General features: G+C 36.4%; 1 protein-coding gene across 5 annotated transcripts in view; it reads left to right on the top strand.

Annotated features, from left to right (window-relative positions):
* Positions 1-15190, top strand: part of GRM8 (glutamate metabotropic receptor 8) — a 315543-nt gene that overhangs the window by 241168 nt on the left and 59185 nt on the right. For all 5 annotated transcript variants that reach the window (XM_066550668.1, XM_066550665.1, XM_066550670.1 and 2 more), the window contains one exon: positions 7821-7957. In XM_066550668.1, the coding sequence (XP_066406765.1) occupies positions 7821-7957 (137 nt within the window). The remainder of the gene's footprint in view (positions 1-7820; positions 7958-15190) is intronic.

The raw sequence follows: 15190 nt of genomic DNA, 5'->3' as shown, positions 1-15190 counted from the left end.
TTTTGGCTACATGTAGGGAACAGCAAGCTTTTTGTCTCACTCCTTCTCTCCTCTCTTCTCCTCAAAACCCCCTCCCACGTGTGGACAGAGCTGTCTCTTTTCCAGAGGTGAAAGGAACAAAGCTAAGGTGGCAGGGAAGGTTCAAAGGGGCTTATTTTCTCTTCTTCAGTAGCTCCTTCCCCATCAGACCTCATTCATCACATTCTTTTCCTAGGATTGATGGATGCCTCTGACAAGGCCACAGGGATAATTCCTGCCTTGCTGTAGCACCTACCTGTGAAGTAGCTCAGCTACATCTCCTACCCCTCCCTGCTGGCAGTGGAGTAGGGAAGGTCATTCACACAGCACTGTCCCACCACTGGGAGGAGAGGTCACGGCACAGCCTCGTTGAGCAGAGAATGAGCTGAGTCCAGACTGGGAGGCACAAAACTGCCTGCTCAGTTCTGTGTCACCATAGCAGGTGACAAACTGGTGTCTACCAATTTTCATTCTTTATCTGGCAGAATTCAAAGTTTAATCTGTGATACAGTCATATTACAGGTATACATATTTTCTGATAGTAGACTCAAGGTGCTGTAAGGAAAGGAGCTAGAGTTCTGTGTTTTTATATTATGGGTTGAGTTTTTTGTTAGAGGGTAAGAACAAAAATGTTACCACTAAAGTATATTTGCTGAGAGTGGCCAATAGCTGATTCTGGGGAAGAGAATGTAGGGAACAACGAAAATGTAGATGAATTTTTCTCCTGTATATACTTATTGAAGTCGTAGCTGAAGGACTGCATGAACCAGAGTTTGCATTTAGATCACTACTTTTAAAACCCACTGTTACGCCAACTAATTAATAATGGGGCAAATTGTTTTTTACTACTCCTATACTGTTGATGGCTAGCGTTCAGTCTCATCTCTGAATTTTATTCATTTCAGGGTAGGTTTTATGATGCATGTCTCTGTGCTTGATGTGGGAAGAAGCTCTAATAGATTCTGTAAGAATAAAGCTCTACTTGATATTTGTTATTTTAAATACCATGGGCTTATGGTACATGCCCTGGCTGATGTTATACAAGAGTGGAATGAACTGTTCCTTTCACAGAAATACAAATTTTAATTTTTTCACTATGCTGAGGACCAAGACAACAAATAAATTATATGCTTCTGTGCAAAATCACAGCCTAAGTTCACATCCATCAGCTTCAAAAATGTAAAGTTGCGCTGCCTGACCTGGAATTCATTTATATCAGTTTATTTCAATACCAAATTGTTTACTTTCTCCATAAGCCTTGCAAAGGGTACCACTACAATTTGTATTACATATACCCTAAATCTGCATATAATTTGTTTCTTGTAGCACTCCTAGTTTCTCTCTCATTCTATTTTGTGTTCATACATGAACAGCCAGAATTTGCCCCGTGGTAAGTAAGATAAATTGCCTAAACATGGGCATCAAATGCCATTTAAGATACCCCAGGGTATCCATCTGGCCTCCAGCTGCTGCCTCAGAAAGGCACAGATTCTCTGTCATATGCAGATTCTGCATATCTGTGTGGATGTATCCAGTATCTTAGGATATTTAAAATGTCAGTAAAGGTCTGTATTTAATGCAACTGGATGAAAACTTGTTTTATTGTCCTAATCTTGAACTGAAACATGTAGGGTAAGCATGAAAAGAAGGCTTTTCAGATTTTGAATAGGTGTAAGACAATTTTAATTTTATATTTTAGTAACCACGTTGCTCATTTTGCTCATTGTTTTAAAATGTCTGCTGTGTGGAGATTGAGTAGATAACAGCTTCTTTTGTTACAAACCTCATATAGCTTGGTACATTTTATATTCTTTCTCTGACAGCCTGACATTCACAAATTAACTTTTGCTAGTTGTTTATAATTTTCTGATTAGTTGTTTATAATTTTCAAATTTTTGTTTTTTTTTATTTTATTAAATGTTATAACAGCCTGTATTTACTCTTTCCATTTATTCCATTTCAACCTTCTATTTAATTTGTCTCATTGACTAACATCTTGATTAATTTTTCTTTATGCATTTTTCTTCTCTGGGAACTTTTGGTACTGAAAGTTCAAATAGTTATTCTCCCTCTTTTTACTTTCCTGAGAACAATTTAATTAATATACATCTCTGTAGTAGTTTTTCCTTTTAAAACCTACTTAGAATGAAATGATCATTAAAAAAAAAATCTGAACCTTTACTTCTAGTACCTGAAATTATTTGCATGAATTAATGAAATAAGAGTTGATCCTATAAATCTGAGAAGTCTTTCCATAAAGCTGAATGCTAAGAGATGGTGCATAGTTAATTAAGAGATAGTTAATTGTATTACAGTGCACTACATAGCTGCTTGACTTCCATTCTCCTAAGCCTACCTTTGAATCCAGGATTCCTTCTTTAGATTCATAGCAGATAAAGTAGTTTATGTGAAACAGCTTAAAGGATGAAGAGGATGAAGACTCAGCTTAAGTAATTATAATTTCAAAGTTAAAAAAAGAAATTAATATAAATCCATAGACAAACTATTTCATAAATAAAAGATTTGTATCTGGTATCATACTTTATAATGAAATCTGCCCCATTACAGTTGGAATATTCTGTAAATGGCAGTTGTGAGACTTATCAGCACAACCACTTTTCTACACTTTTATCAATGTGCTGAAGTAACAGGGCCTCACAATAAATAAAATTTTAAAAGATTTTCATATAAGAGGAATCCAAGTGTGTTGATTTAATTTAAAAGAATTTTTAAAAAAATAAGGCTCAGTGCTGTTCTTAATTTAGGAACTTTTATATATTAATCATTTTTATACGCACTTGGCCAGTACTACACATGAACCTGTGGTTTACAAGTAAATCTACTTCTTTTCCACTTCATGAAATCTAAAGAGAATGTCTCTGGAGGGCATTGGCCAAGTGCATGCTGTAATCTCACAGGGATCTAATATTCTGGTCTGCAATGTGAGAGGAGATATTTTAGAATCATGTGAAATGTAATTTGACAAAGTAGGCACATGAAGGATTAGGTAGTTGCTCAGCAGCATCTCAAGAATATCAAGGTACATGTTTAAAGATTTCTTCAGAAGAATGTGAATTTTCAAGTCCAGTGCACAAATACAACAGTTGCTTATCAGAAAGGGTCTTCCTTGATATCTATGTAAGGCATTGAAAATTCAAAAGGGTCCATCACAGCCCTGAATCAGACTTAAAAATGTCATCTATTTTACCATTTTTTCTTCTCTAAATAATTTTTCTGGCTAATTCAACCTGCGTTTTGAAAGGCTCATAAACAGCTGAGGTCACAGGAACATTCTGAAATGTCTAGCTGAGGTGCTAATTTAACACCCAGCATTCTTTAATGATGATTGCTGCAAAGTGGGAAGGAGGAGGGAGAATTTCTTTCAGTACCAGAGTATTACTTTATACCTAAAAATTGTAAGTCCTTTGCTCAGCAAATAGATACTTCTGAAACAGATCTCAAAATAAGTTAGAAGCTATGTCTTTATATTAAAAAAACCCAACCCAACCCAACCCAAACTGAAAAAGATTGGTATGAAGGAGAGATGAAGAATGTAAAAGCTCACACATGATTTTCCACAGTTAGCCAAGTTTATTATGTAGTCTGGAAATTCTACCTGGTAGTTTTGTTCTACGCATCCAGAATAACTTAAAAATTTAGTTAAAATGGTGACATATTGAATACAATTACCAGAGTCATTCATGAGCTAAAATTACACAGGCAACATAACTACATGCAGAATAAAATATGAAAAGGCTCAAAGACATAGTTCCCTCATTTCTCTTTAAATTATTAAATTGATAATTTATTAATGATCAATTTAATAATTGCTTTAAAAATATTAAATGATTGCTTTAAAATTATTAAATAATTGCTTTATTAAATGATTCCTTTAAAATATTTTTAAAATTTAAATCAGTGAAATTGTTTCTAAAGAAGTACCCTGCTTTTTCTGTTTTCTATGGTGGTCTAAACTAGCAATATAGGAACATTTATCCTAAGCAAAAGTAGCATTTTTCCTCTGATGGTTTCCAATGAATGTGGTTCCCAAATGAAGGTAGCCAAGTTCATTCTCTAGTATAAATACCCTACTCAAGAACACAACTGTTTGTTGTGGTTTCCCAAAGTACTTTTTATCTAAGCTGGATTTTATGTAGTCCTGGCTCACTACCTCAGGTTTTTGTTTTATTCTGTGCTACTTTCTCTCTACAGTGTGTTAAATTTAAATTTTGCAGGTTGACCTCAACGATTAACAAGAGGAGCATTTAAATTCTGTCTTAAACTTGAACTATGATGCAATTCCCTGCAATGGCAATGATAGAGTCTATGTGGCAGTACCAGATACCAAGAGTGCTCAGTTCTGCATATCTAGTTGTCACAAAAAGAGACACTTGTATACTTCCATGGCATTTATTTGAATGCCATACACTGAATCCAAGGTTGCCTCCTCACATGAGATTAGTTGTTATGGTCAGCTACAGTGTTTCTCCACATGGTTTATTATCTGCTCTCTCTACAGTGTTAATCAGTTTTTCCACAGAAGTATGCACTTTAATTTGATGAACTATCCAACAAAGTGTATTTTCTTAGAAAACCTTTTCAATTTGAGGACTATCCATTCCCAGATGCACTCTTCATTCAGGTCATTCACCAGGGTATATTTTTCTTCAGATGAGGTTAACATTTTTAAAGAATATTAATTAACCCTTGGTAGTTTGTTTATAACCTTGAGGCATCTAGTTTGCCTTATATTTTCATTCCGTCCTTACACTTCCAAGACTTCTGCTACCATCTTGCAGTCATTATTTTGAAAACCACTGGTCAAATCCACAGGTTTTCTTCAAAAGCCTTTAACTTTGCTTTCCTGGTTATGCAGCTAATGGTTTATCACCACAATCCAGTCATGCGTACCTCCTAGTTATAGTTCATTAAATGTTTTATTCCACAATGGAATGTGAATATAATAAGACATGGATTAAAGCAATAGTTTCCTTGTTAACAGAATATACAAGTTATGGCAGCATTGCTAAAACACAATCAAATATACTTTAGAGCAGGCACTGTGGCTGTTACTGTACTTTCTAAAATCTGCTGTTTAACAAAGGGATAGTGTTTTTTTCTCAGTCTTAGGGAGTGTAAATCTTCTGTGACTTATTCCAGCTTTTAGCAAGCCTGATTTTATTAACTTGACAAAGGTTGTTTGACTTTCGCCTCATGGGAAAAATCTTGCTGGACTCAGTTGGAGAAGCTGCTGAATTTAGCAAGTTGCTATGTCCCTGTTGATTGTGCATGAGATGCTATTGTGCTCTAGCTGAGAACTACACCAAAAAAGAAAGGTAGTTCTGGTTTGGACTAGTCAGTCATTTTGTACGTGTGTTGTGGATTAACCCCTGCAGCTGAGCATCACACAGGCTCAATCCTTCCCCCACCAGCTGGACTGGGAGAGAACTGGAAGGGTAAAATAGAGAAAACAGATTGGTTGAGATAAAGACAGTTTAATAAGTGAAGCAAAAGCTGCACACATAAGCAAAGCAAAAGGACTTCATTCACCACATGCTATGGGCAGGCAGGTGTTCAGTCATCCCCAGGAAAGCATCACTCATAGAGTGACTTAATGCCATCTCCCCAAATGTCCCCTTCTTCCTCCTTCTTCTCCAGGTTTATATGCTGAACATGATGTTTTATGGTAGAGAATATCCGTTGAGTCAATTGGGGTCATCTGTCCTGAGTGGTCCCCTCCCAACTCCTTGTGCATCCCCAGCCTCCCCAGTGGTGGAATGGGATGAAAAGCAGAAAACACCTTGACTCTGTGTAAATGCTGCTCAGAAATAGCTAAAAGAAATCTCTGTGTTGTCAACAGTTTTTAGCACAAATCCAAATCAGAGCCCCAGTCAACCTACTATGAAAAAAATCAACTTTATCCCAACCAAAACCACCAGAAGATATTTCTAAAGCCAGCCATATGTTATAAGCTCACACTCTTGTTGCTGAGCATTATAATGTTTTAAGTTCCAATTGGTCTTAAGGTATACCAAGAACATTTCCTATCTGTTCATAAAAATGACTGTTTTTCCATGAGGGCTTCAAAGGCTGCTGAGTAAAAAGATGAATTCTATTGTTGCTATACAGTAATGTTTTGAAAGTTACCTCCATAACTATGAATGAACAACAGCTGAGTATGTGTTTGTTGGGTGGAAGAAATTTATTGCATCAACCTGCTGTGTGAGCAGTGAAGAATAATTTCATTGCTTGAAAGATTGTAGACTGGGATTTTTCTTGCCCTTCATTCTGTCAAAATAATTGGGAGCAAAGCATGAAGATATTTCCAAAATTTTCTGTAGAGTCTCTTCTATCTTCATGGGGTCTTAAGTCTTTACCACACATAATTTTTGATACTCTTCTTCCATGGTTGCTCACGTCCAATTTTTGCAGCCAGAATTTTTCTGGCAGAACTGTCAAATTGGCACAGTATTTAATGTGCCACTTGTCACTCTCAAAACACTGTTTATTTCACTGGATATCAATTTTATATGAAAGCTGTTATACAAAACAAAATGCTTTAGAGAACAAAATACTTTATAGGAGAGAGACAGACAGACATACAAGAAGAATTTATGTTGAAATCTTGGAGTGTGTGGACTGCTCCTACCTCTACTAGTTTATTTCTGCTTGATAGGTACCCAGAATTTCAAACTTTTTTTTTTCATTCTCTGGAAACCACTCACAGTGGACTTAGTGCCTCTAGGTGGTACATTAACATGTGTTATAGTGCAGGAATTTACTGTGAACTGGTTATTATTTTCTTGGGTGTTTACATGGAGAAACATGAAAACATTGTGGGGGCATTTTTTTGTTGTTTGGGTTTTTTCCCAGTAAAGATAAATTTCATCTCCAGTCACTGAAATAGAACATTAGCATACTTGGATTTTTCTTCAATGGACCTCAATGGTAAATATGATTCACATATAAATAAAAATTTGGGGAAGGTGAGTAGCTTTTGAAAGGTCTCTGCAGGAGTGCAGGTCCTTGATGTCACCTTGAGGGAATCCATCAAAGTGTGTTCTAATTTGGCTGGTCTGGTTGCCAAGGTAGATGTGTAGTTTTCAATCTTTGAACATTTTGTTGATCGAATAAGAACATTGTCGATTTATAACTTTTGACAGCTTCAGCAATGGCCTTTTCTGTCAGGCAGTGTCATGTATAGAGGAGAGAGCAACAAGCACAACTGATATACTTAATTTATTTTGATAAAATACTTTTTCATAGGTGGTCAGTGTTAGAAACAGCATAATTACTGTAACACAATTTATACCTTGAGATTTGCATCTCAAGGTATTTTATGAGTATTGGCTCCTAAGTTGAGGATATTAGCAATATTTTTGTACTTAACTGGGAAATTTTTAATGTAGTTCATTACAAGATTGCTATTTTTTGCCTACTGCCAAGTATACACATCCTAAAGTGAAATTGCCTTTCTTCATGTCAAAAGAAATTTCTTCATTTCTCTTTTATACTAGAATTTCCTAATGTTCTATAATACACATAAAAAACACCCTCAACCAAACAACCAGAGAAAAAGACAGCAAAGGATTATATTTTAAAATTATTTTCATAGAATCATAGTGTAGATTTTGTGATGATGATAATATCATACATTTTGTTTTGGGGAGGTTTTTGAATTTATAATCATACTATATTTGCGTTGTGAAGAACCTGTTCAATTTCTAATTAGAATTTTTTTCCTTAATGTAGATTTTTTAAAATTCCTTTAAAGGTATTTATTGCTTTTAATATTTTTTCAGGGAGTGCTGGAACACCTGTTGTTTTCAATGAAAATGGAGATGCTCCTGGACGCTATGATATTTTTCAGTATCAAATCACCAACAAGAGTACAGAATACAAAGTAATTGGTCAGTGGAGTAATCAACTTCATCTAAATGTGAGTACAGTGTTTCCCTTAGCATTGTCCTGCTGAAACTGGCTGCTCACGGCTTGGATGTTCACTGGGTAAAGCACTGGCTGGAGGGCCAAGCCATCCAGAGATGTCAGCGAATGAAGTTACCTCCAGTTAGCAGCTGGTCACAAGTGGTGCTCTCCTGGGGTCAGTACTGGGTCCTGTTTAATGTTTTCATTAATGATCTGGACGAGGTGATCATGTGCACCCTCAGTAAATTTGCACACAAGACCCAAGCTGAGCAGGAGTGTTGATCTGCTGCAGAGTAGGAAGGCTCTGCAGAGCATTCAGGACAGGCTGGACTGATTGCCATGGCCAATTACATGAGGTTCAACGAGGTGAAGGGATGAGTCCTACACTTGGGTCACAACAACCCCAACAGTCTGGGGGCAGAGTGGCTGGAAAACTGCCTAGCAGAAAAGGTCCTGGGAGTGTGGGTTGACAAAGCTGATCAGGAGCTGGAGTGTGCCCAGGCAGCCAAGAAGGCCAATGGCATCTTGGCTGTATCAGAAATAGTGAGGCCAGCAGGACCAGGGCAGGGACTGGCCCTCTGTACTTGGCCCTGGAGAGGCTGCAGCTGATAGAATCATAGAATCATCAAGGTTGGCATAAACCTCAAGGTCGTTCAGTCTGACTGTCAATCAAACACTGCTAGGATCACCACTAAACCATGCCCCCAAGGCAACATCTACAAGTCTTTTAAATATCTTCAGGGATGGTGATTCCATCACTTCCCTTAGCAGCCTATTACATTGCTTGATCACCCTCACAGTGGAAGAATTTTTTCCTATTATGAAATCTAAACCTCTCCTGGTGCAACTTGAAACTATTTCTATCACCCTGTGAGAAAAGACTAACCTCCACCTGTCTACAACTTTCTTTCAAGTAGTTGTAGAGATGAATAAAGTTCCCCTTGAATACTACAAGACATTGAGGGGTTGGGGCATGTCCAGAAAAGGGCAATGAAGTTAGTGAAGGATCTGGAACACAGGTCTTGTGAGAACTGAATGAGGGAAATGGGCTTAGTTATTCTGTTAGGTAGAAAAGGAGCCTCAGGGGAGAATTTACTGCTCCCTACAACTACCTGAAAGAAAGAAGTGATGGGACAGGGGAAACTACTGGAAGTTGCACCAGGGGAGGTTTAGATCAGACATTAGAAAAAAATTTCTTCACTGAAAGAGTAATCAAGCACTGGAACAGGTTGCCCAGGGAAGTGGTCACCGTTGCTGGGGGTATTGAAAAGATATGCAGATGTGGCCTTTAGGGACATGGTTCAGTGGTGGATTTGACCATGTCAGGCCAGGTTAGACTTGAAGATTTACATGTCTTTTCAACCTAAATGATTCTATGGTTCTACAAAATCAAATTATTATAGTGACATTGGAGAATAAAATAATTTAATACTCAAATTAGTAAACACTTAAAAAATATTATTTATTCTCTGTCAGTTGGCAGAACAAAGCACTTCCCCTCTGTTCTTGAGAAGACAGTAAAAGCTTGTACAATATCCTGAATAAAATTCTTTATATTTTCAAGTCAGATGGGTCATGTAGTTATCAGCTCCTTCAGATGATATTTTCAAATCATTTTATATCTGTTATTCCTCAGAGAGATTAATAAACTAGGCAAGGAAATAATAGCTTTTCCTTTAAAAAAAGACAAAATGATGGGGGCAGGTAAATTGCCCAGGTATTTCAAATAATATAAGAGGATGGAAATGTATTTCATAAAAGACAAGTTTGAATTCTAACCACTTTTGATTTAGTTAAAACATAGGGATGATGAACTACTGCAATAAAAATATTCCTTGAATATAAAGGCAGACTTAGGTGTTTTTCTACATGAATAACTAGGATTTGTATTGCCCCTGATTACTTCATAGCAGAAGGAATAAAAAGCCACAATTTACCTATCAGTAGTTGGTGTTTTTAATTGCTGTCTTAATCGCTTTTGTAAGTTTTGGGGTAGTTGAATTCCATCTGTGTATGGAATTATATTTGGGTTGAAAATTGCTGTCCTAACAAAATTCAGAGGATATATTACAAAAACTTGTATGACAAATAGGCATCAAGGTTTAATTTCAGAATTTTTTGGGTCCAAAGTACTTTCTGGAAGAAGATGTCTTCATGTAAAGAGAGAAGAAGAAAAATGAATTTAATCTCTTTCCTTATTAGATATGCAATATAATTGTGTTAGCTGTTTGGGTACCTCTGCAAATACCAATGTTGTTTTGCTAAAGGCTGATGAGAAGGGCAACAGTGTGAATTGATGACTAGATACACCAAAGTAAGTTTATGCAGTGAATTCAATAAAACCACAAAAAGAAGGTTTCAAATATCTCTGGTTTTCCATGTGAGAGGTTCCTGATGAAGAGTTACAAAGATAGTGTAGTAAATATTTACAAATTATTCTCCTGTTCAGACTATTTTGCAATAATTATCTAAGTGCCATCCACAGGACCACATATGATAGCTCCCCATTTTCATCCACAGCTGTTAAACCACTATAGCATATCTACAATTTAATATCTGTAACTACTTGTCAGGGACTCATTTATTTAGTTATTCTGTCCAAATAGAAAAAAATCTTACCAAAAGAAGCCATGTGTTGCAGATTGTGTGGCAGTGTTATTTTCCTTCACTAACCCGATATCTGTGTGTTGGAGGGCATGCAAGGAAAAAAAAATGCTTAAGCAAGTTTAATATTAAACATTAATTTCTGGAAAAGACTACAGTTAGATTCTTATCATAACTATTATGAATATATTTGAGATTTTGATAATTGCTACATTTTTCTGAAAGTTTAGTATTTATTAAATTAACTCAAAAACTGATACACACGTTTTGCAGAAATGCTAGTACTAACATGACAGTTATATAGCAATATCAAAAAAGATGCTGAAAATTTTGCTTCAATTTTAGTTCCTTTATGATCTTTTTCTATGTTCCCTTAGACATCTAAGTTTTTCATTAAGCCTGTAGTTTTTCAGTCCCATTATTTCTGCTTCACGTATATGTACTCAGGGGAACTCTGAAATATGAGTGGATTTATGGGTACTCATACTGCTGAAACCACATTGACCACAAATCTAACAGGAAAGGATTTATCTAACATGCCCTCATTAGTTAAGGATGTGTTGAATGTTGCTTGGCTCTCTTTTTCCACCACCATGAGCTCACATGCTGGATGCAACTGGTTTTTCCAGCTCTCAGGCAGGTTCCGTCCAGTATGTGGAGTTGTGAAGATACAGGTACGTTGTCATCTTATTGTAGGGGTTCCATACCTTCTTGGTGCTTCTCATGGACAGTTCCTCAGACCACCAACTTTTTTTTTTTTTTTTTTTTTTTTTTTTTTTTTTTTTTTTTTTTTTCCTTCTTCACATAGCAACCAACTGACTCCAGCTCCCTTCTCAACCAGCCAACCCACTCTTTTATAACACTCTTCTTCTCATTGGTTACAGCTGTGGCCTGTAAAGTCAGGCCTGCTCCTAATCTTTGATAATTGCCCCAGCTGCAACTCCTTAGGGGTGAGATTACTTTCTACACTATCTTTATTTTCTTAAATTCTCTCCCCCTACATGTGTGGGCTGGCACAGTGCCCTGCAGTGTGAGGTTCTGCTCCCAGTCTTGTGTTAGGGTCCTGCTCTTGCTCCACCACCCCCTGCTCTCCTGCAGAGCCCCTGCTCACCCGGGCCAGGATGTGAGCAGGCACACAGAGCTCACTCCTCCTGCACACTCACTGAACTCTTAGCAGGTGCTGATGGCAGTTACGACAGATGATGATCTGCTGTGGCAAAGCTGTTGCCTCCTCTCATTAGACAAAATATATTAAAACCAAGCCATCTATTTGAATGATTGTCAATACTCCAGATCATCATATTGCAAATTAGGAAATGCTTTTGATTGCCAATGAATCATAGGGAACACAGTGGATGTTTTCATTCGTTTCTGTGAAAACATCTATGTTTATTGAAAGTGAAGCAGCATTAAGATGGCAGAACAATTTTTACCCTGCTGCTCTTTAAAGGAGATGCTTTTAAAATACAATACTTTCCCCCCTGTACCCTTTCTCCTCTAGTTTACTTTTAATGAAGATACATGTAACTATGATTTTTAGTGAATATTTGTAAGCTAGATATCCTCTGTAGATACCTCTACCCTGGTTTTTACAGATATTTCTTCCTCAAATTGTGTGGTAACATGTTGTAGCTATGGTGTGTTTATGATTATGTTCATCTATGCAGCTGGTATTGTGCTTCAGAAAATTTATCGTTTTTATTAATCTGTTCATTTTCCCTGTCAGAAAAATAAATCTTGAAAGTATCAGGTTTTTAGTACAGTTCAACCCTTGGAAAATTATTGTAAGACAAACAAATCTTCCATTTAAATAACTTAATTGAAAGGTTTCCCTTTTCTATTTCTGATTTCCTCATTCCCCCTACTTTTCAATTTTCCTTTTCCTTAAGATGCTCTTTGCTAATTTAGATCATATTTTGGCTGCAGGTTTGTTGTCTGGGCTGTGTCTTCTCATCTGGTAGCCAGCCCCAGTCTGTCTCTGGCCACCACCCTCAGAATTCAGGGTTGCTCTGCTGATGTCTCTGGCTCCTCAAAGTTTCACTGACTCTGCAGGGTCCTTGTCAAGCTTCAAACTTGTTCCTTTCTCCTTTCAGTGCTGGTTTCCCTTTGGGCAGAAAGTGGCTGGATAAAGACTCTGCATCACACTCCCTAAGGGGCTCTTTCTCAGCAGGCTTCACCAGCTGCAGGGACCCTTCTAGCTCTGATGCTGGTTTCTTCATGGAGACTTCAGTGGCATTAATGCTCTCCTTTAGGCTAACTGACCTTTTAAATTTCCTCTGAGGCAACTATAGCTTCCAGATACAGGCACTTCATGACTACTGATCAGTCCTACTCTTGTAATTCTTACAAAACAAATGCATCACAATGCTGATACAGTAGATAAATTAAGAAACATTACCGATCTTCCAAATTAAAATTTTTGCATAATTATTGAGTCTGAATAAGGTATCTCAGTCTTTGACAGACACAAGGAAATTCTGAAAGCAAATATTTAGAAATGTCCAACAATAATTTCAAAGAACCTGACTGTCTGATGAATCTGACCATGTAAATTTACACCTGTTTTAGTAAAGTCCTTTTACTCTCCAAGGTTTCCTGACTTTAAGTGATCTTAATATACTGGAAACAACCAGACCTTTTAAACTTTTAATATGATTTTAAAGGAAGAAAAGAAATAACTGCCTTAGAATTTCTGCTCATTGATGATACATTAACTGTCAGTGTTTTCTGTTTACTTTCATAATTTTCATTATCAGTAGAAAAAGATAACTTAATTTTCAGGGAAGTCTGATAGTTAAAATGCTTTCTTCAAAAAAAAAAAAACCAAACTTCTGGTTTATATGATGAATAAAAATTCAGGCAAAGGTAGCTTTTCTGCAAAAGTTATGTTTTATTCATATTGCAACAGCATTTTGCATACCAGGTAACACATAAAAGTTCTCTACAGATAGATGTGTGGGTTTAGAAAATTTGAGCTCTCAACCATGTAATGTCTGTACAAGTAAAGTTGTTAGAAACAAGCTTGCTTTTCTTTGCACTTATAATTTGAATCAAGTTCTTTTTATGATTAATAATGAATTCACCCTTAGAAACTGTGCTCTGTATTGCATGTGTTGTTATAAGGGCTAGACTAGACATAGATGTTGACTGGTGGTTTTTGTCAGTGGCACTAGATGGAAATAGTTCCCGTCCCAAAGTTTTGATAATGACTTCCTGAGTTCCTTTCCTTAGAAACCCATTCAGTTTGTTTTGGTTAATTTCTTTTTTTCTCTGAACATTTATTTTAAAATCCTCTAAATGCATTTTAAAATGCTCTGTTTTTAAAGCTAAGTACCAGTTGGAAAAAGAAATGTTGAAAGAATTTTAAAATCTAATGTTTGACTTAAAAAAAAAACCCACATATTTTAAAATACAATTTGAAACAATCTAAGATTACATTTCAAGCTTATACATTGTTTTGATCTACCAAAATCTATGTTTAAAGACTCCATTATGAAAGAAATATGTAAATCTAAATCCATATTCTTCCAAGTTAATGATTTTGATCTTCTGATGAGTCTTCAGGCAGACACAATTATGGGTGATTTCAAAATCACACATTTAGCTGATGCAGTTAAAATGCTGGAGTGGATGTCAACTTACGTGATACTACTCCTTAAGAACAATCCAAAGCATATAAAACTCTTGCATGTTTCCTTGGAGCTGTTTGAGGCTGGGTTGGATGGGTTCTAAGCAACCTGGTCTAGTGAAAGGTGACTCTGCTCACAGCAGAGGGGTTGAAACTGGATGATCTTTCAGGTTGCTTTGAATACAGGCCTTTCTCTGATTCTGTGTTTCAAGTGAAAACAGTGAATTTTAAAGAGAGGATTCACTTGTATTTGTTTTGTTGTTTGGTTTGGCATTTATTTGTCTTGATTTGTTTTGTTTTTCACTGGAGCACAAGAGTTCTGTTAAAATAAAAAAGAGATTTTACAATAACAGATTTCTAACATTCTCTTAGAAATAATAAGATGCATAAGCTTTCACATTTATGGAGTGTATGCACCAAGGATATAAATGACTCAGGGGCATCCATTTTTCCATAATGATCTTGATTTAATGACGAAAACTATAAATTAAAATTACACTGATGTGATGAACTATCAGAGAGACAGCCATAACCACCATCAGCCTTAAGCACAGTGATTGGTGAACTAGTAAAAATTGGGAACCTCACACTGACAGTGAGCTTCCCTTCAGGCAGCCAGTTCATAAAGATATTTGAATCTGTATTTGATTTCTCTTCTTTTCTAGGCCTCATGTCTTGTATCTAATACTGAAAGACTCCATCAACACTGAAATTAGTCAATTATTTTTGAAAGTTACAGATTCAAAATCCATTAGTTCCCTTTCTTGTGACATGGTAAAAGAAAATGACTCAAAAAACTTCTGATGTTTTCCATAACTGCATTAAATAACTTTCAAGCTTTGCTGTAGGCCACTGTATTTCATTAAAGAAGTCAGAAAGCCTCTTCGTTTCCAGTGGTAGCTATTATATAATTGATAGATGTTTTTAAAATGCTGAACCTAAGCCCTGTGTTTAACAAACAAACACAGTACAGGGAAATACACAACAACAGCACTTAGTGCTGAATATGATTAT

This window comes from Molothrus aeneus, chromosome 5 (genome assembly GCF_037042795.1).
Source record: "Molothrus aeneus isolate 106 chromosome 5, BPBGC_Maene_1.0, whole genome shotgun sequence".
Classification (NCBI taxonomy): Eukaryota; Metazoa; Chordata; class Aves; order Passeriformes; family Icteridae; genus Molothrus; species Molothrus aeneus.
The sequence above is the reverse complement of the archived record's forward strand: the minus strand, read 5'-3'. Positions and strand labels throughout refer to the sequence as shown.